Raw genomic sequence first — 25554 nt, 5'->3', positions numbered from 1 at the left:
TTTGGCCTAACCTCAGCCCCCAGAGTGTTTACCAAAGTCATGGTAGTGGTAGCAGCCCACCTGAGACTCCAGGGCATTCAGGTGTTCCCTTACCTGGACGATTGGCTCCTCACCGCCCCCAACAAGCATCTTCTGGTTACAGCGAGAGACTATGCCCTATCTCTCTTTGCTCAATTGGGCATCTCAGTCAATTTAAAGAAGTCCTGCCTGTGCCCAACTCAAGCCCTAGATTTCATAGGGGCCAGGTTGGATACTCGAATCTCCAGAGTGGTTCTCACACCGACCAGAATAAACAGTTTGTACCGCCAAGTCTTGGATATTCTTCAGAGCCCAAACCCCCCAGCAGAATTAGTCCTGAGGGCATTAGGATCTATGTCGGCGGCGATAGGCCTTTCTCTCCATGCCCGTCTATGGATGCGTGTATTACAGTGGACTCTCCAGGTCCAATGGTCTCTGTTGACCCATCCTTTGGACATGCCGATTTCCCTGAGCAGGGCATGCAGGGACTCCCTACTTTGGTGGCTGCAGGCAGAACAACTCAAGGAAGGGAGACACTTTGTGATTCCCCCAGTCGAAGCCACGTTGACCACGGACGCTTCCTGCCTTGGGTGGGGCGGGCATTATGCAGGCAAGTCAGTCCAAGGAACGTGGACTCCTCTAGAGACTGCATTGCATATCAATGTCCTAGAGATGAGGGCAGTGCTATTGGTGTTGCAAGCTCTCCATCACCTTCTACCTCTGGGGACTATTGCAATCCAGACGGACAACATGTCCGTGGTCTGGTACATAAACAGGGAGGGACCAGGTTTTACCCCCTGTGTCGAGAAGCCATGAGAGTGTGGGAATGGGCTATTTCCACCAACCGCTTTCTGATAACAACGCACATTCCGGGACGGACCAACATATTAGCAGACAGCCTAAGTCGGGTATTTCTCAGCCCTTACGAGTGGTCTCTGAATCCCTCTGTCGCGAAACAGATATTCCACAAATGGGGTCAACCTCGATGCGACCTTTTTGCCTCTCCCCTAAACTCAAAATGCAGCAAGTACTTTGCGATAGTTCCCCCCAAAGGGGAATCTCCCAGGGACGCCTTGGTTCATGCTTGGCCGCCCGGTCTTCTTTATGCTTATCCTCCTCTTCCTCTGATGATGAAATTCATCCAGAAAGCCTGTCGGTTGGGGAGCAGAGTGATTCTCATTGCCCCATTCTGGCCTCGACAAGTCTGGTTTCCCTTTCTGCAGTCTCACAGTGTGGCTCCCCCATGGATCCTGGATCCCAGACCAGACCTAATCTCGCATCCGACGAGATGCCACACTCCAAACCTGGTCAGTCTCCGGCTCACAGCCTGGCTGATCCAGTTCCGTTAATGGCAAGGACTCCCGGTATCTCTTCCCCTGTTAAGGCTATTCTGGTGGCAGCTCATAAGCCATCAACCAGAAAACTCTACAGCAGTAAATGGAAACGTTTTTCCATCTGGGAAAAGGGTAAGGAATTAGATCCCTTTACGGTTCCTATTCCAACCATTCTGGACTTTCTATCCCTCCTTTTTGAGCAGGGAGCTAGTGCATCCACCATTAAAGTTCAACTTGCAGCCATCTCTCATTATCATGTGGGAGATGGCATAAGTTCCTTGGCTTCAGCCAAAATTTGCAAAGCCTTCCTAAAAGGCATGTTCCTCTTAAAGCCTCCCATTAAACCGACTATGCCTCCATGGGATCTTACCTTGGTCTTACAAGCATTAACAGGACCACCTTTCGAACCTGCGGCCTCTGTGCCCTTAAAATTCTTATCTTGGAAGACAGCCTTCTTGGTAGCGATCACTTCTGCCAAGCGGGTATCAGAGCTACAAGCCTTGTGCATTAAGTATCCATACCTTATTTTTCACAAAGATAGGGTTGCCCTCAGGACTAATCCTTCTTTTCTTCCTAAGGTAGCCACAGAATCTAACATTAATCAATCTATTAACCTCCCTGTTTTCTTTCCTAGCTTCCAAAACAAAGGTGAATACACATTGCACAAATTAGATGTACACAGACAACTGCGTTTTTACTTGCATAGGACTAAAGATTTCCGCAAGTCAGACCAGTTGTTTGTTTCTTATGCTAAATCAGCCATGGGCAAACCAATTTCTAAGGTGACATTAGCAAATTGGATTTTTCAATGTATCAGACAGGCATACATTTCAATTGGGAGACCAGCTCAGGTTGTCATTCGGGCACATTCTACCAGATCTGTGGCTACCTCAACAGCGTTTTGGTCTAGAGTTCCAGTTGACGCTATTTGCTCAGCAGCTACCTGGTCCTCTTCCCATATGTTCATTTCTCATTACAAGCTGGACATGATCTCCAGAAGTAGGGCTTCCTTTGGCTCCACGGTGCTTCGGAATATCCTTCCGTAGGGACCACCCAGGGCCTTTAGGTAAGCTGGGGACTCTGTCCCACAGGTTGCAGATCAAATGAAGTAACTACTTCAGATACAGAAGTTATGCACTCACCATAACGTTCCATCTGAGTAGATACTTCATTTGTCTGCAACCGACCCCCCCCCCCCTGCCATCCCCGAACCTCGGTAAAATATTGTCCTGTGGAGAATTCTCTCCGTCTTTAGCTTATAGGGCAAAATAACCGATCGGAGGTAATGTGGTTGGTAGCATGGGATTATGGGTGGGGGGAGGAGCTAGGAGCTCGGATCTTGAAGCTTGGAAAGCTGCCGGCTCGGATCCGAGGTCGGATCCAAATCCCACAGGTTGCAGACAAATGAAGTATCTACTCAGATGGAACGTTATGGTGAGTACATAACTTCTATATATGACTATAGAATACTGGAATAAGCTGAAAATACCTGGAGGAAACTGGAGTAAGACTGGAATGAATGCCTTTATCTGTTAATTACCCAAACTTGTGCTGAACAAGTGCCAGTCTCTCCTTTATGGGCCAAATCTTCTTGTACTTTTAAGAACAGATTTTGCACACACTATAGTTTGGTTAAGAAAGCATTATTATGTATAGCGAAGGTAGATACTAATATCTGAATCAAATCTTAACGTCTGTAGCTTCTGCATTCATTACACTGTCCATAAAGTCTGTACTCAGAAATGTGCCGTCTCCAATAACAGAGCTGACAATTATGTCCATAGTTTCTGCACTCATATTTTGATAATTATGTCTGAAGCTTTTGCACTCATATTCTGATCCTCCTGAATATTATTATTAATATTCTGGAATACTGGATAATTGACCTGACTTCTGCACTCATACTCGAGTGTCTGTACTGCAATGACTTTGCGCATGTCAGCCAAACGAATGAACTAACTGTGTCTAAATTATTTTTTAATAATTTACACACCTCTTCAACCTTGGTTTTCAAGTCTTGTACTATCCAAACAGAATGATCTGTTTGTTTTCAATGTACTACACATTTTGTTCTTATCAGTGTTCTTGACTAAAGGTTATTTTTACTGATTAAAAGTGCATTCACTGAAACTGTATGTAAACTGTAAAGGCCTGCTTTAATATGGCTGCATTTATAGAATTATGCAAAAAATACTGTATTTTTGTCTAACAAAATACATTTAAATGAAACTTGATTTTACAGTGTTTAAAAAAAGTGTCAGTGTCTCTAGACACCTGTGCAAATGGCAATGGCTGTGGTCTACATTATCCTCTTTCCTGTGTGATCCAAGTGGAACTGTCTGGTGTATCATGTAAAACAACCATGGACTGCCCAGAACAGCCTTTAAATAACAGTGCATGCATCATTCTGTTCAGTATAACACACACTGCCACTGTGTACTTGTCAAGGACCACAGAAAAGGACTTGACATTTTTGCTTTACCTTAACTGCCATATACTGCGCGAGATGCTGCCTGAAGGTTTGTAGTGTGGCAGCTAGTTGCTGTAGGTAGGCATCAGTGTCATCCCTGTTGAAGGATATTGATGTGGTAAGCTCTGATGGTGGCCAGTGTTGCAGGTCCAGAGGTTCCTGTGACTAGCAAAGACTGTTTGCTTATCTGTAAAAATGTTTTGTAACACGCAGCATGCTACGAAGAGGTTGCTGGCTCTGGCAGGGGCATGATGTAGTACTTTCACTAGATGTGTCTAGGCAGTGAAACATCTCTGGTTTGTGCAAGGGTGATGCTGTACTATGTTTCAGACATAATGTATGGGTTTTCTTATAGGCATCACTAACTGGGGCTCCAGGAAAAATCATGTGTCACTTGAAACAACAGAGACACAATAGGGGAACAACATAAGGGACTACCAGTTTACCTGCACTTACCTACAAGATGGCCCTGTGGAAGTTCACCATGGAGGAAGCAGTAACATAGATAACTTGTATGCCAGATGTGGGAATCAAAGGCACTGCAGTCATCTCCCAGCCTTCAAGAAAGCAGGCAATGTCAAACAAGTCATACATGGTGGTGGCTCTCTCCTCCCTGCTTTGTTAAAGAAACAGATATGCTCACCCATGTGTAGAAGAAATTAATCCAGGAACATCTTGACTATTCTGCAGACCAACACCTATGATGTACTCAATGTGTACTCGGTCACTCTTCCAGATACAGGTTCCTTCAGTAACAGGTTCCTTCAGTAACAGCTACACATACCTTGATTTTAATATCCAATGGCACCGGAAATTGATGCATTTCTCTAGATCTAGTCTGTGGGCTACACGTCAGTCAAAACCTAAATGACACGACTGCGCACATGGAATCAGTCTGTAGCTGTTGGTCATTTAACTGACTGTGTGTTATTCTCTGGCAGAAATGTTTTTGATCATGCTGTCTGTTGTTGCATTATTTTTCAACACAAACATATCAAGTGGTGCTATACTACAACTGCTATGGGTCTTAGTAGTTTTACAGATTGCAGTTCCAAACGTTTTGGCTTACTTTTTGCCTTTATACTCAGATGTACCTACCTGCAACCCTTAAATGCTGACAACTATGAATCACAACTTCCTTTTACAAACAGCCATTTGCAACTCATTATGCAGTCATAAGGTACGTGCCTGTTTATTTACTTGTCATTATACTGTCATTTGCATGCTACTTTTCCCAAGCATTTTTTGCTTGCTGCCCTACAATACTAGTTGGTTCTGTGAATCACCACATAGCCAACTATGCATGCTTTAGGCACAGCTGCAAGCTGCATACTACTCAACTTGAATATGAATACTGGTTATGTCATGGTCACCCTAGTTAGATTTCTTAACGTTTGTTTCAATTTTGACTGACAAATATTTTATATAATGGACATATTTATTTGATTGTTTGGGTAATCAAACCCTCCCCCCATAAGGATTACATTTTCAATGACGCTTGCATCTTGAAGTTTACTTATTTTAATTACAAACAAAAATGAACACTTTATGTGACAGCAAGTATGTCCACAATAATACAATTGCTATGTTGTCTGATAAGCCACTCCAATCTCTGGACTTCTAAAACAAGCCAACTGTAAAACACACAAATACCAATATGCACTTTTTTCGCCAAGCTTGTGAAAAATAATAAAATAAAATCTAGTCAGCGAAACTGAGAACAGTATAAATATGTATTTTTTAAATTTAAATATACACGTAAGTATATAACTATACACACGTGCGCGTGTGTACACATGTATGAATATCAATGCCACTTATATGTATATTTGTAATACTTATAACTAGAAATACAGCATTGTATCTGAATAAGTAAAATTAGGCTAATCAGCTGTTTTTCTGTACCAGAAGCTTCTAAATCTTTCACATACATGCAGACACAAAAACACTGAAATTTAGTTTATGGTACCTATAAATGTAAAACTGCCAGAGAGGCATTGTTGGCTCAATTCTTTTTGGGACATTTTCATCAAATCCATGACCAATTCTGGAAGATTCTGTTGTGTTTTTCTGCTCTGATGGTTCAGCAATCCAACGACTATGAGCATGAACAAGAACTAAACCCAAAGACTGCAAAAGAACACAAGAAAATTCCATTATACTGGCTGTACTTTCAATATCTGCTTTTGACAATATATCTGCTGCATATGTAACATATATGCTCTTCCTGTGCCCGCTAAACTATGAGGCAACCCTCCTATGTGTGTTTAAAATGGGATCAACATTCCCTTTATAATTTGCCACCCCCCCCCAAAGATACAGTGCTCAGAAGTGCAGGCACACACTCACAATGGTTTACACTGAGATAGCACACACCAAACAAAACAGTACACCTAGTACATCAGCCTCTAGTTCTCACCAATCACTGAACAAGCCGGTCTCCTGCAACTTTATAAGAATAATCAGATATTTATATACAAGCTATACATCTGCCTAGGGAACTTCAACATCTGCAATTAGATGAAGGAGGTTTACAAGCAAACAGGGTGGCAGGAAGATAACTGTAACCTACTAAGGAGTGTTGTCTTGTGGGTGAAATGATACAATAAGAAAGTATCCTTTTCATCTAAACCTGGGGACTTACTTCAGGTCTACAGCTGAGCTGAATCCAATGCATGAGCTGAATCCAATGCATGAAATCCGCCAAAGCATAAAGAGACACAGGACAGCCTAAAGGCAAGATTAGAAAGCTGATTTCTCAAGCAATGAGGTACCAAAAGAGGCTCTACTACTAGACTTGTGAGCAAGACAATAATGTCTGGTAAAGGTGAGTACTGAAGTCGAAGTGGCCAGAAAAGGTAGGACTGTAATGCAAACATTCTTAAGTAGGCCACGAAAGCAGCCATGGGAAAAATGCTTTCTTTGCTGGAAATTTGTCTAGCAGAATAATCACAACCAAAAATAGTTTCCAAGACAAAAGAAATTAGATCTGCCAAAGAGGTGGGCTCGAATGAAAGTTAGGTTAAAGCCTCCAGGACAAAATGGAGGTCCCAAGGAGGAGCTGGATCTTTTATTGGGGGATGTAAAATAAATACACCCTTGAAAAAAGCCGTACAGCAATCTAGTGACTATGAGCATGAACAAAAACTAAACCCAAAGACTGCAAAAGAATATACAAAAAATACCATTACATACTGGCTGTTCTTTCAATATCTGCTTTTGACAATATATCTGCTGCATATATAACACATATGCTCCTCCTGTGTCAGCTGAACTATGAGACGGCCCTCCTCTCTGGGTGTAAATTTCTAATTTGGTGCCCCCTCACCCCACTCCGCAAAAGACAGAGTTTGTGTCAAGCCAGGGAATGTTTTTGGAACCCAGAATGGAAGTTTGAAATGGACATCAATTATATTTTAATGAAAGAGTAACTAGGTCCAGTCTCATAAAGAGTGTAACTAGGTCCAGTCTCATAAAGGGTGTAAAGAAATGCAAGACATCTGGGATGGAGGCAGAAAATAGGTCTAAGCCTTGTTCTGTAACCCACACAAAGAAACATTTCTATTTGCTCTTGTAGAGTTTACGGGTAGACTGCTTTTGAGAGGCAGACAAGATATGTACCACTGCTTTGGATAAAGGATCTCTGAACATCAAGGGAATTTGAGAAATCATGCAGTTAACCTGAGGTTCTGAATGTTTTGGGTGAGACTAGATAGACAGCTAAGATAGGAGATCCAGTTGTGGATGCAGAAGCCACAGGGGCTTCTCCAAATGAGGCCTGAGCAGGGGGATACCAAATATCCCTGGGCCACAGTGGAGTAATGAGAATTATGGTAGTTTTGAATGCCACAGCTTTCTGTAGAAACTTCAAAATGAGATAAATGGAAGGAAACACATAGAGAAGTCCAGGGGGAAGATGGATGCGAACAGACCAGCGCATCCTTTAAGTGAATGAACCTCTGTGATCAGGGCAAAGTAGCTGCTGCATTTGGTATTGAAAGTGGACTCTAAGACATCTCAGCAAGGCTGCATCAAGTAAATGAGTATCTTCACAGCTACTGATGGATTGAGGAACCATTTGTGAAGTAACAGGATAGACCTGTTTTACCAGTCTGCTAGACAGCTGACTTTCAAAGAATTTGCATTACATTTAGAAAGTGATGCAAATTTGTTTCCTGCTGTCAAACTTTCATGACCTCTCAGCAAAGGGGCTAGGGACTTGGTTCAGCCTCACTTGTTAATAATAAGACATTGTCTAACTGAATAGTTACAACTCTGGGGTGGAGGTGGGGAGTTCTGAAATTCCTAAAACTCTGGGAGAACTCCCCTTACCTCCAGGATGTTGATTTGTAGCTTTGCCCTTACCTGTGTCTAAACTCCTTGGATTATTCTCCCCTCAAAATGCCCCTCTATCCCAGGTAGGAGGTTCTGTGGTTACTATCAATGGCAGAGGTGGCAGTACAAATGGTCAACTTGCAGAAATGGTTGAGGATGTCAACCACCACCTTAAGTGAAGTCCACAGATCTGATTTATGTGAAATGGTGCTGATGTAAGATCCAACAGTTGGGACCAATGACTAGACAGCATTCATTGTAGTATTTTCATATGGAAGTACTGTCAGCGATCATGATGACTGAAGCAGCCACAAGTCCTAAGAGCCTGAGAACCAACAGTGTTGATGGAGTGGTTTTGTAAGACTTCCTGAAATGCAGCATTGATGGCTTGAGTTCTGCTGTGGAGGGGGATGGACTGTGGACATTCTTGTAAACAGATGGCAACTGATAAATGTAATCTTTTGAGTAGGCAGATGGCATTATTTTTTGTGGTTTACAGAAATACCTAAAGATAGGCAAAGCTGCATAAAGTAATCTCTAGCTGACAGTAAGGACTCTGGTTGCTGCGGTGAGGAGTCAGTCATCTATCTATGGGAACACTCAGATTCCTTTGAGCCATAGATGTGATGCGACTCCTGCCATGTACTTAATGAACACCTGGAGGAATGCAAAGAGACTGAAGGGCAAGACTCTGAAATGAAAATGGTTGTCCCCTATTCAGACATGTAGGAATATTCTGGACTCCTTTGCAATCTTTAAGTGGGACGTAAGTACCCTGAAGGACTAAGCACATCCAGTTATTTACCTTCAGACAGGGCAAAATTGCTTGCACCTTGATCATTCTGAATAGCATATTTTTAACATAGAAGTTTAGGCCACTGAGATCCAAAATTGATCTGAGGTCATTGATCTTACTTGATACTAAAAAGAATCTGGAATACTTTCCTGGCTCTATCTGATCCAGTGGGATCACCTAGATGGCTTTTTTTTTTTGTAAGAGGATCTACACCTCTCTTCTTGTTGCTTTGAGATGGTAGGGTAGAATATCTGGAAGTGGCTGTAGTTGAGGGAAGTGAGATGGAAAATGGCATAGTATAACTTCTGTATACTACCTTTTGCACCCAATTTTCCTGCTTAATGGCCATACACACAGTCAAGTGGAGAGATAAGCAACCTGAGATTGCCTCCAAAGGTAGACAGCTGGATAAGCTTTCAGGCGATGTTGGCTCTGTTTGCTAGAAAATGGCCCCTGAAATCCTTGGTTTTGTAGGCTTCCACGATCTTGTGGTCAGCATCTACTGAATGGTACATCTCTGCCACTGTAACCCCTGTCTGAGGAGGAATCAAAGGGCTGACATTGGCATTTCTGGAATGATAGACATTTAGATCCCTTCTGATTCCTATTAATGGATTGCTGAGGAGTCTCAGATCTGACACTCAATGCAGACAGTCTTTCTTTCTTGTTCACACCTCACAAATCTTTCTTTCACCACTGGATCAAATATTCTGGAACCTTTTTTAGGCAAGGCTCAAATTCTAAACCTACCACCCTAGAAAACAAAAATGGGAAGAAACTGAGGGTAATGCTGCTCAATGCCAGAAGTCTAAATCTCAAAATGCACGCACTCGAGGCCCTTCTCAGTATGGAGAACATCGATGTCTGTGCTGTAACTGAAACCTGGTTCAAGGCTCCTGAGAGCACCCCGGCACTATTAGGTTTTACCTCATATCATGCGTTCCGGCCCCAAAACCCAGACCACACCACAAAAGGAGGGGGTGTATCCATATTCATAAAGGATACCCACACCTCCAGGTTGGTGGCAACGCACAAAGCTTCGGAAACCATCCAGGTGCAACTTACCATAGGCAAAACTGCTCTACAAATTGTAGCATGCTACAGGCTACCCTCTCAAACTCAGGAACCCCACACAGCCTTCCTGAAGACACTGGAGGGTATAAATGTATCTCCAAACACCATCATATTGGGTGACTTCAACTACCGAATATAGACTGGGAACATTACTCAAGCCCTAACTTTCTAGCCCAACGGTTCCTGGAGTTCATAAATTCAAATGCCATGGAACAGCTAGTCACTGTTCACACGAGAGGAGAAAATATACTAGATCTCATTATCACAAACATGGGGACAAAATGCTCCACACCGGAAGTATATCCCTCATTGGTGAGATCTGATCATAAACTAATCTCACTGGAAATCCACATCCCGCCCCCACCCCAAACAAAAAAGACCACAGTGAAGAACTTCTCTAAAGCAAACTTCACACTACTCAAGACTGGTGTGGTATCCTTCAAGGCCCCTGAGCCAGTGGAAACCACAACCCAAGCTGGAAGCCCTTACAAATGCCTTCTATGAACACCTCCAGGACTGCATGGATCAGGCAATCCCAAATAAAACCAAGACTCTTTCCACAAAGGGCAAACGTCCAGTCTGGTGGACCCCAGCCATTAACAAACTTTACAATAAGAGGAGAAAGCTATTACATGATAGAACAAAATCCATAAAAGGGAAGTCACCCCTGATCATTATTAGTAAAAAAATACGAGCACTCATAAAATCAACTAAGGCCAATTTTGAGAGAAAAATTGCCATAGATTCAAAGGACAATCATAAGGCCTTTTTCAGCTATGTTAGGAACCTAGGTGGAAACTCCCAGATATGCTCAGAATTAGTCCAAAATGATACAAAAATCACTGAACCCACAGACATTGCCAACATACTGGCAGACAGGTTCAGTGCAAACTTCACCCCCTCTCCCCCCTAAAGGAGAGATAACTATCCCAGCAGAGTGTAGCCTCCCAGACATCTCAAATGCGCAGGTGAAAGCTGCTCTCTCTAAAGCTAAAAACACAGCATCAATGGGACCAGATGGTGTCCCCAGCTGTGTGCTACACGAGCTAAATGAGGAATTAAACCCGCACATAAGGCAGCTGTTTAATCTCAGCCTTACCACAGGATACGTGCCCAAGGAGTGGCGTACGGCAACTGTGGTCCCACTCCACAAAGGCGGTGCCTATATGGACCCTGGTAATTACCGCCCCATAAGCTTAACAATTCTAGTCTGCAAAGCTATGGAGAGGATCAGAATGGAGCTCATAAACAAGGATATAGGGGACTTGCAGACATTGGACTCGACCCAGTTTGGCTTCGTCAAGGGCAGATCATGCCTTTTGAACTTGGTCGACTTCTTCGAAACAGTCACCAAGGCCATTGATGAGGGAAAGGCAGTCCATACAGCCTACCTTGACCTTGCAAAGGCCTTCGACACAATACCCCACTCGGGTATTGTAGAAAAACTTACCAGCTTAAATGTAAACCCATATGTCACAAGATGGGTTGCAAACTGGCTTAAGCACAGAACCCACAGGGTTAGAGTTGCTGGCGCTATGTCAGACTCCAAGCCGGTCACAAGCGGTGTCCCACAGGGCTCGGTCCTTGGCCTCCTATTGTTCGGCATCTACTTCTCAGAAGTACAGGCCAACATGGGAGGACTTTGGCTGACAAAGTTTGCAGACGACTGCAAACTGGGCACCATAGTGGAAAGTGCATCGGATACGGATATCCTTCAGAAGGGACTCACGGAAACAGATAGCTGGTGCCAGAGCCATGGCCTGAAGTTAAACGCCAAAAAATGTATAGTCATACCCTTCGGGAAAAACAAGGTAACCCCAAGCTACCATATAGGTGGCAATCCACTAAGCACAGAAGAGGTTATCAGGGACCTGGGGACCCAGGTTGACAGTGGCCTTTCTTTTGACACTCACGTTGCTAAAGTGGCTAGAAAGACCTTCTACATTGCCCACCTGATCATGAAGGGATTCACATCCAGATCTAGTGAGGTCATTGTTCCCCTGTACTCTTCACTTATCAGACCAATGATCGAGTACAATGCCCCATTCGGGATGTATCGCACCCGACATCTGCAGCAATTGGAGAGACCCCAAAAGTTCCTCACCAAAAGGATAAAGGGACTCCAAAATCTGTCATATGCTGCCAGATTGAAGAAACTCCAGCTCTATTCAGTTGCATACCGTCTGCTCAGAGGTGACATGTGCCTGACATACAAGGCCATGTCCAACCCGGAATTAATGGACATGCTCCACCTCAAAAAATCCAAATCCACCAAAACCACTAGAGCAAGCGACTTAAACCTTAGCACGGATATAAATAGGATGTGCTGGAGGGATAGATTTATCACTCAGACACTCCCTATGCTGTGGAATAAAATCCCGGTCCATGTGAGGCAGAGCACCTCGCTGGCTCTGTTCAAGAGAAATCTTGACCTGTGGATGGGAGATCGTAGGTTTATCCCGGGAATCATCTCTGTGTCACTGCTGGGCAGAGGCACAACAAACTAATGGGCACAGTATTTTTTCATATAAGGGGTGGCGTAAGCCACAAAAATTTGAGCTAGGCTTATAAATGCCTTAGGGCAGATAGCCTAGTATAAACCTAGGAACCTATGAACCTATCAAAAGGGGCATTGGTAAAGGATGTCTTAAAGTTGTCCACAACATTGCAAAGGCAAAGCAAGGCATGCTATCTGAGGGCGATGCCTCTATCTAACCCAGGACCATTCCACTGGCTGCCTTATGTAGCGGGTACATGGAAGGGTCCCTACTGTACCCATAATATTCTTTAGCTGTTTTCTTGACTCTTCAGTGGGTGGTTTTCAAAATAATCTATAACTTGTTCTGCTAGAGGCCTTGGGAACCAGTCGACATGCATTACAAATTGAATGCCTTCACAGCAAACATCTCCAAGGCATAAGCATGTTTTCCCATTTCATTCAATGCTTTAGATTCTGTTAGCTGTATGGGCAGTGGCTGATTCAATCAGCTGTCTTTTGGTGGCTGCTGTGGCAATCATAAGGTCCACGGGGGGGACCTGTGAACCAGTACTGCCCGTCTTTATGTAGGCATAGAATTTTATCGGGCTTATGTGGAACAGCCTCAGTAGCATTTGATTCCTGCCATGCCCTCCTGGTAATCAAATTAATGAGATACGCAACCAGGAGGAACCACACAAGAGGCAGAGGTATGCAGAAAGTATAGTTGTGTACACTTACCACAAATGTAGATGTTCGAGTGTATTCACTGTGGCAGTCATTACATTTGGGTAATCTGCTGGCAAGTTGCCCTCAGTCGGCCTGAATTCCAAAGTCTTGAGTCTTGCATCAGTTGCTGTCTTCTCTTCCATGACGTCAGGTCATCAGGGGTATAAAACATGCAGCAGATGCCATTTTCTTTAGTTTTTCTTGCCCCCGATGTCAGATGCCCCCAAAAAGGTAGCATTATTATAAATATTTATATATATACATGCATCAATATAAACTTTACCTTCATCTACAAGCAAATACATCACATAGGTTGTAGAAGATAGAGAAGGAAAGATAAACTGTAGAATGACAGGGGGATGGCGGGAGGGTAACCTGGACTGCAACAGTGAATACACTCGAACATCTACATTTATGGTAAGTGTACACAACTGTACTATGGTCTCCGTGTTTCACTGTTGCAGTCATTACATTTGGGTAGAATCCCAAAGCTAGGGTTGGGAGGCTGGAGCTAAACAGCATTAGGTGAGGCTATAAGGCCCTGCAGCACTGCAGTGGCAAAGCCTGCCCTGGACTTAAGAGTAGAGAGGCAAATGGTAATGCTTTGTAAAGGTGTGAACAGAACTCCAAGTAGCAGCCTCTAGAATGTCCTTGGTTGGAACTCCTCTGTGAAAAGCTGCTGAAGTAGCTGCAGCTCTGGTGGAGTGAGACCTAATGCCCTTGGGCACAGGTTTGCCATGGTGTAAGTAGCAGAAACGGATGCAATGGCTTATCCACTTTGAAATTGTCTGCTTTGAAATAGCCTTTCCTTCTGATCCTGCAGCATATGACACTAGTAATTGCTCAGTTTTTCTTAGAGCTTTAGTCCTGCTCAAGCAGAATCTTAGCTGTCTGTGTACGTCCAAGGAATGCAGAATTCTCTCCCCTTTGTTTTGCAGAGTTGGATAAAAAGTTGGCAGATGAATTGTTTGGTCAAGAGCCACACTGGAAACGACCTTAGGCATAAAAGTAGGATTTGTCCTCAGAGACACCCTGTCTGGGTAAAATATGATAAAAGGGTCTACAGCCATGAGGGCCTGTAGCTCTGAAACTCTTCTTGCTGAAGTAATTGCTAGTAGCAAAGCTGTCTTCCATGATAAGAACTTTATATCAGTGGTAGCAGCTGGTTCAAATGGAGCCAGGGGGAGCTTTTCCAACACATAATTGAGGTCCCATGCAGGTAATGGTGATCTTCTAGGAGGCCTTACATTTTTGGCTCCTCTAAGATACTGCTTTAGCAAAGGATGAGAAAGATTGGTGGCTCTGTATTGTAATGAGCTGAAATGGCAGAGGCATGGATTTTGATTGATGAGAAAGATAGGCCTTTGTCAAGCATCTCAGTTAAGTATTGTAATATCTGAGGAATATGTAGTTCTGCTGTATCAGTTCCTTGTGCTTGATTCCAAGCACAGAATCTCTTCCATTTGTCAGTATAAGATTTTCTAGTACTAGGCCTTCTGGCTTCTAAAATGACATCCATCACAGCTTTACTGAGAGGTGTCATTTGTATGATTACAGGATTAGTCATGCTGCCAGGTTCAGAGTCTGTAGTTGATTGTGCAGGATCTGATTGTTTTGCTGGGACAGTAGTTGTGGTTTTTGAGGTAACGTCCAAGCTGGGTAATGAGACAAGTTCCTTAGGATTGGGTACCAGTACTGGCGGGGCCAGTCCGGGGCAATTAATATCATCTTTGGCTTCTCGTCTGACTTTTAGGAGGGATAGGGCGTCCACTGTTTATGCTTGTCTGTGATAAGCCCTTGAGCAGAATCTTTTCAGTTGATAATGTTGAGGAAAGGCAAATAGATCTATGTCTGGTCTCTCCCATTTCTCTGTTATCATGCTGAAGACTTGTGGATTTAGTTTCCACTCGTGAGGATCCATAAGGTTTCTGCTTAAATTGTCTGCCAGAGTGTTTGGTTTTCCTGGCAGGAATTGAGCTTGAAGATGTATTTGGTAGGTCAAAGCTGTGTTCCACAGTGCCATGGTTAATCTGCAAAGGGGGTATGAGTGTGTACCCCCTTGACTGTTTATATACCACATGACTGTGGTGTTGTCTGTCTTTATTAGTAGTTGTCCTGGATGAAGTAAGTCCTTGAAGGCTGTTAGGGGATTTTGAACAGCTAGCATCTCTTTCTGGTTGATATGTAGATGCATTTGATTTGGTGCCCATATGCCCTGAATGCATCTTCCTGCCATGTGGGCCCCCCAGGCATAATCTGATGCGCCTGTTAAGGTATGGCTGGCAGGGGGTAGAGTGAAGGGCCGTCCTATGTTTTGGTGACAGGCCTTTGCCCACCATAGAAACTCCTGTTGTAGGCAGGGAGTGAGAGGAATCATTGTTTCCAGACTGTATGAATGCTGACTCCATAAACTTTTTAGGTACCATTGAAGTTTCCTCATATGCAGTCTTGCATATGGAATTAGTAGGATGCAGGATGCCATGAAACCCAGAGCCTGCAGAATTTGCTTTGCAGAAGACTGGGTTTTTGTTACCATCAGTCTGAAGTAAGTAGTCAGTTGCCTTTGTTTGTCTGGTGTGAGGTAAGCCATCTGGGCAGTTGTATTCAAGCTTGCACCCAGTAATGTTATCTTCTGAGAGTGTACCAGATGTGATTTATTTTCGTTTATTGTGTACCCTAGGCATGTTAGAAGCCTTTTCACAAACGCCAGGTGTCATTGAAGTGTCCTTGTTCTCTGCTTGAATGAGACAGTCATCCAAGTAAGGATACATATGAATACTTTTGTCTGCAAAATGCAATTACTGGTGCCAGGCACTTTGTAAAGACACTGGGCACAGTAGATAAGCCAAAGGGCAGTGCAGAGAACTGGTAATGCATTAAGCCAGCCTTGAATCTGAGGTATCTTCTGCACGACTGTCTTATTGGGACATGCAGGTATGCCTCTTTTAGGTCTAAAGTCACCAGCCAAGCATTCTTGCCCAGCATGGGCAGAAGCTGCTGCAAAGTGAGCATTTTGAATTTTGGAATGTCCAGGTATGTGTTCAAAATCGATAAATCCAGTATTGGCCGCCAGGCCTTGTCCTTTCTGGGTACCAAGAACAGACTTGACTGACTCTCCCAGTGAAAATTCTCCCTCAAAGTATGCAAGGTTTCTCCAAATGAATAATCCTCAGGAGGAGATGCAGATGGAATAGACTCCTCAACATCAGAATCCTCATAGGGAGGTTTAGATAATTCCTAATCAGAAGAGGAATCAGAAGAAATAGAAACCTGATCTGAAGATTCATAATCAGTGTCTTGCCTAGGCCTCTTATCTGGAGGGGGATGGGTACCCCTAATCAAGGTAATAAGGTCTTCAGACATTTTGATCATCTGTTTTTCAGGCATAGAGGCCTGTGCACGTGGCTCATGCGTTGGTTTTTTAGGTTCAGAAGTTGCTTTTGTCTTTGGTTTTGCAGCTGTAGTCGGTTTGATGTACAAATGTTGAGGTCTGAATACACCCTCAGAAGCCGGTGCCTACTCAGCGGCTCTGGACCCATCCTAAGGAGAAACATCCGTCAGTCCAATACCTTAAGTATCTTGCAGCATGCCGGACTCCACATGGGTGTCGGTAGAGGCCTGCGACTCAAAGGTAGCGGGTATCAGGGGCTGCGAAGGCGCCTCACTGAGTACCGGTGAACTGGCGACTGGCTTAGGAGAAGCTTCGTCGTCGGTTTTGGATCTCAACTGCCTTTCTCTGTCCTTTTCTTTGCATTTGTTATGTACTCCGGTAGTCGGATTGCTATCCGACAACATTTCTGCGTAGTTAAATCTGTTTCCAAAATACTTTGATGCAAAAATATACCGACGCTTAATAGTGCGTTGGTTAAATCTAGCACAAAACTGACAGCCAGTCATGTTGTGATCAGGGCCTAGGGAAGGAATACAGTATAAATGGAAATCCTTATGAGGTATTTGCTTCCCATAAATAATACAATTATTAACTTTTTCTGACATCGGTAAAAAGCAAGAAAAAAGTTTTCCCAACGGGGTACTTAGCTTTAGTGAAGACTTCTGTTCTGAAACTCAAACTCAAATATTTCAGTAGTCGGCCGACCGGCACTTGCAAAATGCTTCTACTTCGGGCACCACGCAGCAAGAAAGACTGAAGAAAATGGCGTTGGCTGCATGTTTTATACCCTGACAACCTGACGTCATGGAAGAGAAGACAGCAACCAACGCAGGACCCAAGACTTTGGAATTCAGGCCGAATGCCAGCAGATTACCCAAATGTAATGACTACAACAGTGAAACATGAAGAACATCAGTATGCCTCAAAAAGCACTTCCTCCTGAGAGGCTGGATCTGTTGCCCAAGATACCGCTGACTCATTAATTCAAAGACTTCACCAAAGGTGGTGCCTTCAGGAGGGGACTGTGGTGAGCCCTCCAGCTAATCCAATTCAGTGCTGATTTTAAGGACTCCATAGGGGAGACTCTGTGCCTGATTTTGCATGTCCTCTTCCTAGGAATCTCTGCTGGTGGCTGATATGAATCTCCCTGTTGACAAGGAGTGAACCTGCAAAGGTTCCTTCAGGTTTTCCATTCTGCCCTATCATTGGCTGTAATGATGAATGGGCTGAAGAGCTGACTGGAGTGTGTTGAGGGTTGAATCCAGTCCTGGTGGAGATTTTGTCTGTTGTCTGAAAGGGGAGGCTATCATCCTCGCCATAGCCTAGAAAGCTGACCCCAAATCTGTTGCCATCAGGGAAACCCATCCTGGAGCTACATCTATCCCTGCTGAAACAGCACTGAGGAGGGATACCTCAAAATCGAGAATTCAGATGGCCTCAAAATGGAGACCAGTGCTGATACCTTGATGATCGAGGACTTCAGCACTGAGAAAGTACAGTTTTGTACCTACCATAAATGTAGATGTCCGATAGGTATGCATCTGCAGTCATAACATATGGGTTTGTCCTGCCTCAGGCAGCCGGATTCCAAAGTCTGGGTCTGGCCTCGGCTGATGTCGCACCTTCCCCAACGTCAGAGCGTCTGGGGTATAAAAGCATCAGCCGATGCCATTTTCCGCAGTTTTTCTTGCCCCAGATGCCAGGTGCCCTCTAGGAAGGCTAAATTTGGATAAATGCAATAGAATTCCAAGCATTTGCAAAATTATATATATATATATATATATATATATATATATATATATATATATATATATATATATATATATATATATATATATATATATATACATGTATATACAAACAAATACACCATAATAGATTCCCCCAGCTAGCTAAAAGAGGGTAAACACCCTAGGAATACCACAGAGGGGTAGGAGGGAGGTAAACCTGACTGCAGATGCATACCTATCGGACATCTACATTTATGGTAGGTACAAAACTGTACTATGTCCTTCAAGGATGCATCTGCAGTCATAACATATGGGTAGAATACCATAGCCAATCTGGGGAGGAGGTACTAAGAAAAGATGGTGTAGTTAAGATCCCCTGCAGGACTGCAGTAGCAAAGCCTGCTCTGGATCTGGAGTATAAAGATAGATTGTAATGTTTGGTAAATGTATGCACGGAGCTCCAAGTAGCAGCTTCTAAAATGTCCTTGGTAGCCACCCCTCGTAGGAAGGCTGTAGTGGTGGCCGTGGCCCTTGTGGAATGAGGCCTGATGTTTGCAGGAACTGACTTTCCATGAAAGGAGTAACAAAATCAAATGCAATTTCCTATCCATTTTGAAATTGTCTGTTTGGAAATTGCTTTTCCTTGCACCCCAGCAGCATATGCTACAAATAGTTGGTCAGTTTTTCTGCTACTTTTAGTTCTGTCCAAGTAGTAGCGTAGTTGTCTGTGTATATCCAGGGTGTGCAGAAGTTTTTCCCCTCTATTCTGTGGAGTTGGGAAGAACATAGGCAAGTGAATAGCTTGGTTCAAGTATACCCTAGATACCCTTTGGCATAAAAGTAGGATTAGTTCTTAGTGTAACTCTGTCCTGATGGAAGATAAGAAATGGCTGTACTGCCATTAATGCTTGTAACTCAGATACTCTTTTTGCTGATGTTATTGCCAGAAGGAATGCAGTTTTCCAAGACAGAAACTGTAGATCCGCTGATGCTGCTGGTTCAAAGGGAGGAAGTGTTAGTTTCTCCAAGACAAAGTTGAGATCCCAAGCAGGTAAAGGGGGTTTTCTTGGACGTTTGATATTTTTGATCCCTCTCAGAAATTGCTTGAGGAGAGGGTGTGAGAAGATAGGTGGGTCCACATTGTATTCTGCTGAAATTGCTGAGGCATGAATCTTAATGGAAGAATAGGAAAGGCCATTGTGGAACAGTTCTGCTAAGTATTCCAGAATATGTGTCATGCTTGCCACTGTCACATCTAAGCCTTTTGATGTGTTCTAAATGAAAAATCTTTTCCATTTAGCTGAGTATGTCTTCCTTGTGGAAGGCCGGCGAGCTTCCATGATAATGTCCTTCACTCTCTGTGATAAAACATTTTGTTTTGGATTGAAGGGATTTTCCAGGCAGTTAGCTGCAATGTTTTTAAGTTGGGATACATGATCTTGAAATTGATGTTCTTCATTCCACATTGCTGCAGTCCTAACTATTGGGTAGTCCGCTGTCCAGTCGGCCCGAATACCAAAGTATATGGCTGACGTCGGTCAGGGCGCATTAGACTGACGTCAGTACGTCAGGGTACTAATGCGCATGACCGACGTCATATCCCCAGTCTTTTTTGCCGCATGGTCCGATGCAGAAGCAATTTTGCGAGTGCAGGTTGGCGTTCTGAAAGTTTCTGAAGTCAGAGTTTCAGACCGAATCAAAGTTGGCTAAGTACCCCGTTGGGTTGTTCTGCGTCAGAAGAAGAGGCCATAGGGGGAGAGGCCATGGTTTTGCCTGTGACATGCTCCTCAATAGTGGATACCAGTGTTGCCTTGGCCAATCTGGAGCTATCAGAATCACTCTTGGCTGTTCCTCCCTGATTTTCAGTAGAACCTTGTACATTAAAGGGAGAGGTGGGAAGGCATATACTTTTAGAGCTTTCCAGCTGAAAGAGAGAGAGTCCACCCTCCATGCTTGTGGGCGGTATGTCCTTGAGCAGAATGTCTTCAGTTGATGGTTGAGGGGGGAGGTGAACAGATCTATCTCCGGCGTTCCCCATGCCTTTGTTATGAGTTGGAAGACATCTGGGTGCAGCATCCATTCGTGTGCATCCATGGTAGTTCTGCTTAAGCTGTCTGCCAGTGTATTTTCCTTTCCTGGCACGAACTGGGACTGCAGTTGGATATTGAGTTTCAGGCATAGCTCCCATAGATTCATAGCCAGCCGGCATAGAGGGTAGGAGTGTGTGCCTCCCTGCTTGTTTATGTACCACATGACCATGGTGTTGTCTGTCCTTATTAACAGGTGGCCTTGATGGAGGAAGGGTTTGAAAGCCTCGATTGCATGCATCACTGCCAGCATTTCCTTTTGGTTTATGTGCATGTGTAGCTGTCCTTGAGACCATAGGCCTTGGATACATTTGCCCTCCATGTGTGCTCCCCATCCTCGGTCTGAAGCGTCCGTGGTGATGGTTTGTTTTATTTTTGGTTTGTTGAAAGGCAACCCTCTGTTGGACTGGCAGGCCTGAGCCCACCACAGGAATTCCTTTTGAAGGCAAGGAATGATTGGTATCAAAGTTTCCAAACTGTGACTGTGTTGAGACCATACACTCCTTAGATACCATTGTAATTTTCTCATATGCAGCCTGGCCTGTGGTATCAGAATTATGCAGGATGCCATGTAACCCAGGGCCTGCAGGATTTTCCTTGCAGTAAGCTGAGCTTGTCTTGTCAGATTCATGAAGTAATCCGGAAGTTGTTTTTGTTTTTCTTCTGTGAGGAAGGCCATTTGGGTGGTTGTGTCTAGATCCGCACCCAGAAAGGTTATCCTTTGGGATGGAACCAGTCTTGATTTTTGGATGTTGACTGTGTATCCCAATGCCTGTAGTAGGTGGATGGCAAAGGCCAAGTCTTTTATCAAATTTACCTTGTTGTCCGCTTGTATAAGGCAGTCGTCCAGATATGGGTAGATTTGAATCCCCTGAAGTCTGCAGTGTGCAATTACTGATGCCAGGCATTTCGTGAATACTCTGGGCGCAGTAGATAAGCTAAAGGGCAATGCTGAGAATTGATAATGCTCTGATCCTGCAAGAAATCTGAGGTGTCTTCTGCAGTTTGGTCGAATAGGGACGTGCAGGTATGCCTCTTTGAGATCTAGAGTCACCAGCCAAGACTCCTTGCCCAACATGGGAAGAAGTTGCTGTAGGGTCAGCATCTTGAATTTTGGCACAATGAGGTAAGTATTCAGTGCGGACAGGTCGAGAATAGGCCTCCATTGATTTTCTTTTCTTGGTACAAGGAACAGTCTGGAGTAAAATCCTTGGCCTTGTTCTGAAAGCGGTACCTTTTCTATAGCTTTCATTTGAAGTAAGTTGTTGATCTGCTTTAAAGCCTCTGCCCTCTGATTTGGTGGTAGGTTTGGCATTCCGTTTCTTTTTGGCAAGGTGTGGAAGTGGAACCTGTATCCTTTGTCTATTATTTGCAGTGTCCATGTGTCCCTTGTAATACAATGCCAATTTTTTGAGAATAAAGCAAGCTTTCTGCCCAAGGGTGCTTCCAGTTGAGCCCTGGTGGGCGGAATCAGAGTAAAGTCATTTAGCCTGTCCTGGTGTAGTAGTTGTTGCTGCTGCTGTTGCACTACCTCTCTGGTTGGCAGGCTGCCACTGACGGCCTCTGTAAGAGCCCCTATATTGGCCTCTGCCTCTGGGGCGTCTGTTCCTGCCTCTCTGGGCTCTGTCCGAGTCTGGAAAGGACCAATTCCTAGTAGGCCAGTTTCTGCTGAATCTCGGTGGTTGGACTTGTAGGAAATCCTTAACTGTTTGCACAGATTTTGCCTTTTCTTCATACTTTTTTAAGACCTCCTGAGCAGAGGAGCCAAATACATTTTGTTTCTCCATTGGAGCATCCAGGAGTTTAGCTTTAACATGGTCTGGCAAAGATTGTTCCTTCAGCCAGGCATGCCTACGAATAACTGCCCCAGTCATAGCTGACCTAAATGAAGCCACCAATGCATCATAACCACACTTTAAGAAATGATTACTAACCTGCTGTGAGTTGTGTACCAAATCCTGAAGGGATTTACGGTCAAGGGGCTCAGGAGAAGAAAGCTTCTTGTTCAGTTCATCTAACAAATACTCTTGGTACTGTATCATATGAAATTGACAATTTAGTGCCCTGACGGAAAGAGTTGCAGAAGTATATACCTTCTTTCCCCATCTCTCTAAAGCTCTAGACTCTCTTTCAGAAAGTAGAGGATTTTTGGCAGTGGCAGCCGCAACCCCTTTAGGGCCCAGAGTAATAGTTTCTGGGTCTGCAGAATGGGCTTTATACAGATGGAAATGAGAATCCGGGACCCTGTAGTATCTATCACGTTTGGCAGGGGCCGGGGGGAGAGTATCAGGGGCTGTACTGACATCATTGTATACATCATCAATTACATTCAAAACAGGAGGTATAGCTAAGGGCCTATGCTGAGGCAAATGTAAAAAGGTCCTTAATCTTTTTCTAGAATCGGAGAATTCCTGACCTTGCCATTGAAAATGCTCTCTCATGGAGTGTAGAGTCTCACCAAAGGAAAACTCTTCAGGAGGGGAGGCCGAAGGGATAGATTCTTCAGCATCAGAATCCTCATAGGGCGAATAAGCCTCCTCCTGGTGGTCTGACAACTCAGAACCATCCGTGGACTCATCTGAAGAGTGTGGGTCAGAAGGCTCAGTCCTGGGCCTTTTGTCTGGTGGAGGGTGAGAGGCCCTGTCCGGGTGAGGTTGTGAACCTCTAATTAAAGAAATAAGGTCCTCTGCAAGGCTGAGGATCTGAGAACTAGAGGAAGGCCTCTGGGAGGTAGTCTTGGGAGGCAAAGCTTTAGAAAGTTTAGCAGCTTTAGCACTAGAAAAGGCCTTAATGGACATGGAAGCAGGGGGCCTAGCTGCCCCACTTGCAGGAGTAGATATGTCCAAAGGTATGGTGTCGGACATATCCTGGACACTGGTTTCGGTAGGTAGCTCGGTAGCCGACTCAGCCGGGGCCTCCCGGGCCGCGGTGGTCGGTTGAGTGGATTCGGATGAAGGAATCTCCGAGGACTCGGTTTCGGCCGAAACCGAGACACTCGCGGTAGGCCTTATCGTGGTTTCAGCCGAAACCACGGGCCACGAGTGTCGGTCCTTGTCCTTCCGTTTTTTCACCAAATGTGATGTCGGAGTCTCAGACGGCATTTTATATGCAAAACTAGCCCCAAAAATTCCTCTGCAAACTCCAACCGACGTCTAAGAGTTCGTTGGTTGAAGGAAGCACAGGCAGAACAGGACGATAAGTCGTGGTCTGGGCCTAAGCAAGGAAGGCAGTAGGAATGGAAATCCTTATGAGGTATTTGTTTCCCACAAGTTAAACAATTATTTACTTTATCTGACATCGGCTGAGGCAAGAAAGAGTCCCCAACGGGGTACTTAGCTTTTTCGAAGTCTTCGGTAGCTGAAATCACTGGATCTGACCGACCGGCACTTGCGAACAGCTTCTGCTTCGGGCACCGCGCGGCAAGAAAGACAGAGGAAAATGGCGTCGGCTGATGCTTTTATACCCCAGACGCTCTGACGTCGGGGAAGGTGCGACATCAGCCGAGGCCAGACCCAGACTTTGGAATCCGGCCGACCGAAGGGCTGCCTGAGGCAGGACAACCCATATGTTATGACTGCAGATGCATCCTTGAAGGACATCAGCCCCAAGCGAGATGGCGCAGAGGATGGTGCTAAAGGCCCAGCACTCAGCAACTGATTCCAAGATCCACTTAATGCCAAAGGTCTTGGAATCGAATGACCTGGATGTATGGATGTCGACACTGATCTAATAGTACCTGGTGATGCCAAGCAGATAGACTCGGAGGTTACTTGGCTGCAAAGCCACCAGTGCAGCAACTAGAACAAGGGACAGAGTCAAGAGTGTTGAGGGAAGGGCCAATCCAATCCACTTCTGAAAGAGATGGGGATGGGATAACATCCATCTCTATCTCTGTCTTCAAAATTTAGACAAGAACTACAGTGTGATGGAAGGGTAAAGAAAATTCCCGAAACAAATCCTCCCATTGGAAAAGAAACTTCCACATGTGGCCTTAGTAATCAAGAATGCTGTATGCTAAATAAGCTGAATACAGAAAATTCTCTTACCAAACCTGCCCAGTACCTTACTTTCTTTTTCAAGAGAGACAACATCTTGAAAAACAGAGAAATCATATATGATCTGTATGCAATTTTACGGAATGAGTATTGTGAATCAGGATTATTGCAGGCAGCATTACAAAATATTCGACACAGCTGGTAATATAGAAAGAATAAGAATAAAAAATGGGGCCTTGACTTGTACAAAATGAAAATAACTCCTCAATTCAGGGCGGACCAAGAACTTGTTTACACAAAATAAAACAATCATCATGGAAAACGGCTGAGAGAAAGAGAATGTCTCAAAGGAAGATGGGAAGAGTGCCCTTTCTCCAGAATTAGAGTCCTGGTGTTTGGATATTATAGGAAAGGAAACGATATCCATGTCAGAAACCTCTGACAAGTTTCCTCAGGAATTCCTCAAGGTAAGGGATTTTAAAATTCCAGGATCTTCTGTCTGCAATAAACTTGTGGCTAAGCTAAGAATATCTTCCTTATAAGCAGTAATTATCTCATTAGTCAAAAGTTTAACTTTTTGTTTCTTTTTCCTAGGTCCCAAATCCTTGGAAAAAAACTGACCAGGGGAAAGAATATCATCACCAACAAGTGGTCTCTCCCCAGCTACCCCAAGAAGCATTTCTTGAAGTTACTCCTATACCTAGAGAAGATTGTTCTACCATGTCCTCACATCAGACACTGGAACAGCCACAGAGGATATGTCTAACCTCTGGCTGAAACAGCAACACCAGAGGAACTTGGACTGACCAGTGTAGGACCTGAAAAACAACAGACAAACAACAGAATCCTCCCTTCAGCTGCTGAGTCACGAAAGAGTCCATGGATATAGCAAGGATGGCAATTATTTTCATTTAGGTATTGTGGGAACCCAAAGAATAGGCCTAAATGCCGGTAGCAATGTTGGAAATTGCTGGTCATAGGTAGGTTTACAGGTTCATAGGTGTGCAGGTTAACAACCACCAGGGTCTTAATGAGCCTAGCCATGCCATCCAAGCCAACTGTGTTCCTATGTATCACAGGCATTTTTTTAGGAGGGCGGTATGTTAGTTAGGAAGTTTC

The 25554-nt window shown here is 44.2% G+C and overlaps 1 protein-coding gene across 1 annotated transcript in view; it reads right to left on the bottom strand.

The window, feature by feature from the left end:
• HMGCR (3-hydroxy-3-methylglutaryl-CoA reductase) overlaps positions 1-25554 on the bottom strand; it is a 1147080-nt gene that overhangs the window by 545042 nt on the left and 576484 nt on the right. The window contains exon 9 of the mRNA XM_044064441.1: positions 5792-5952. Coding sequence (XP_043920376.1) covers positions 5792-5952 — 161 coding nt within the window. The remainder of the gene's footprint in view (positions 1-5791; positions 5953-25554) is intronic.

Source organism: Protopterus annectens, chromosome 2.part2 (assembly GCF_019279795.1).
Source record: "Protopterus annectens isolate FY-2018-M chromosome 2.part2, PAN1.0, whole genome shotgun sequence".
NCBI classification, from domain to species: domain Eukaryota; kingdom Metazoa; phylum Chordata; order Ceratodontiformes; family Protopteridae; genus Protopterus; species Protopterus annectens.
The sequence above is the reverse complement of the archived record's forward strand: the minus strand, read 5'-3'. Positions and strand labels throughout refer to the sequence as shown.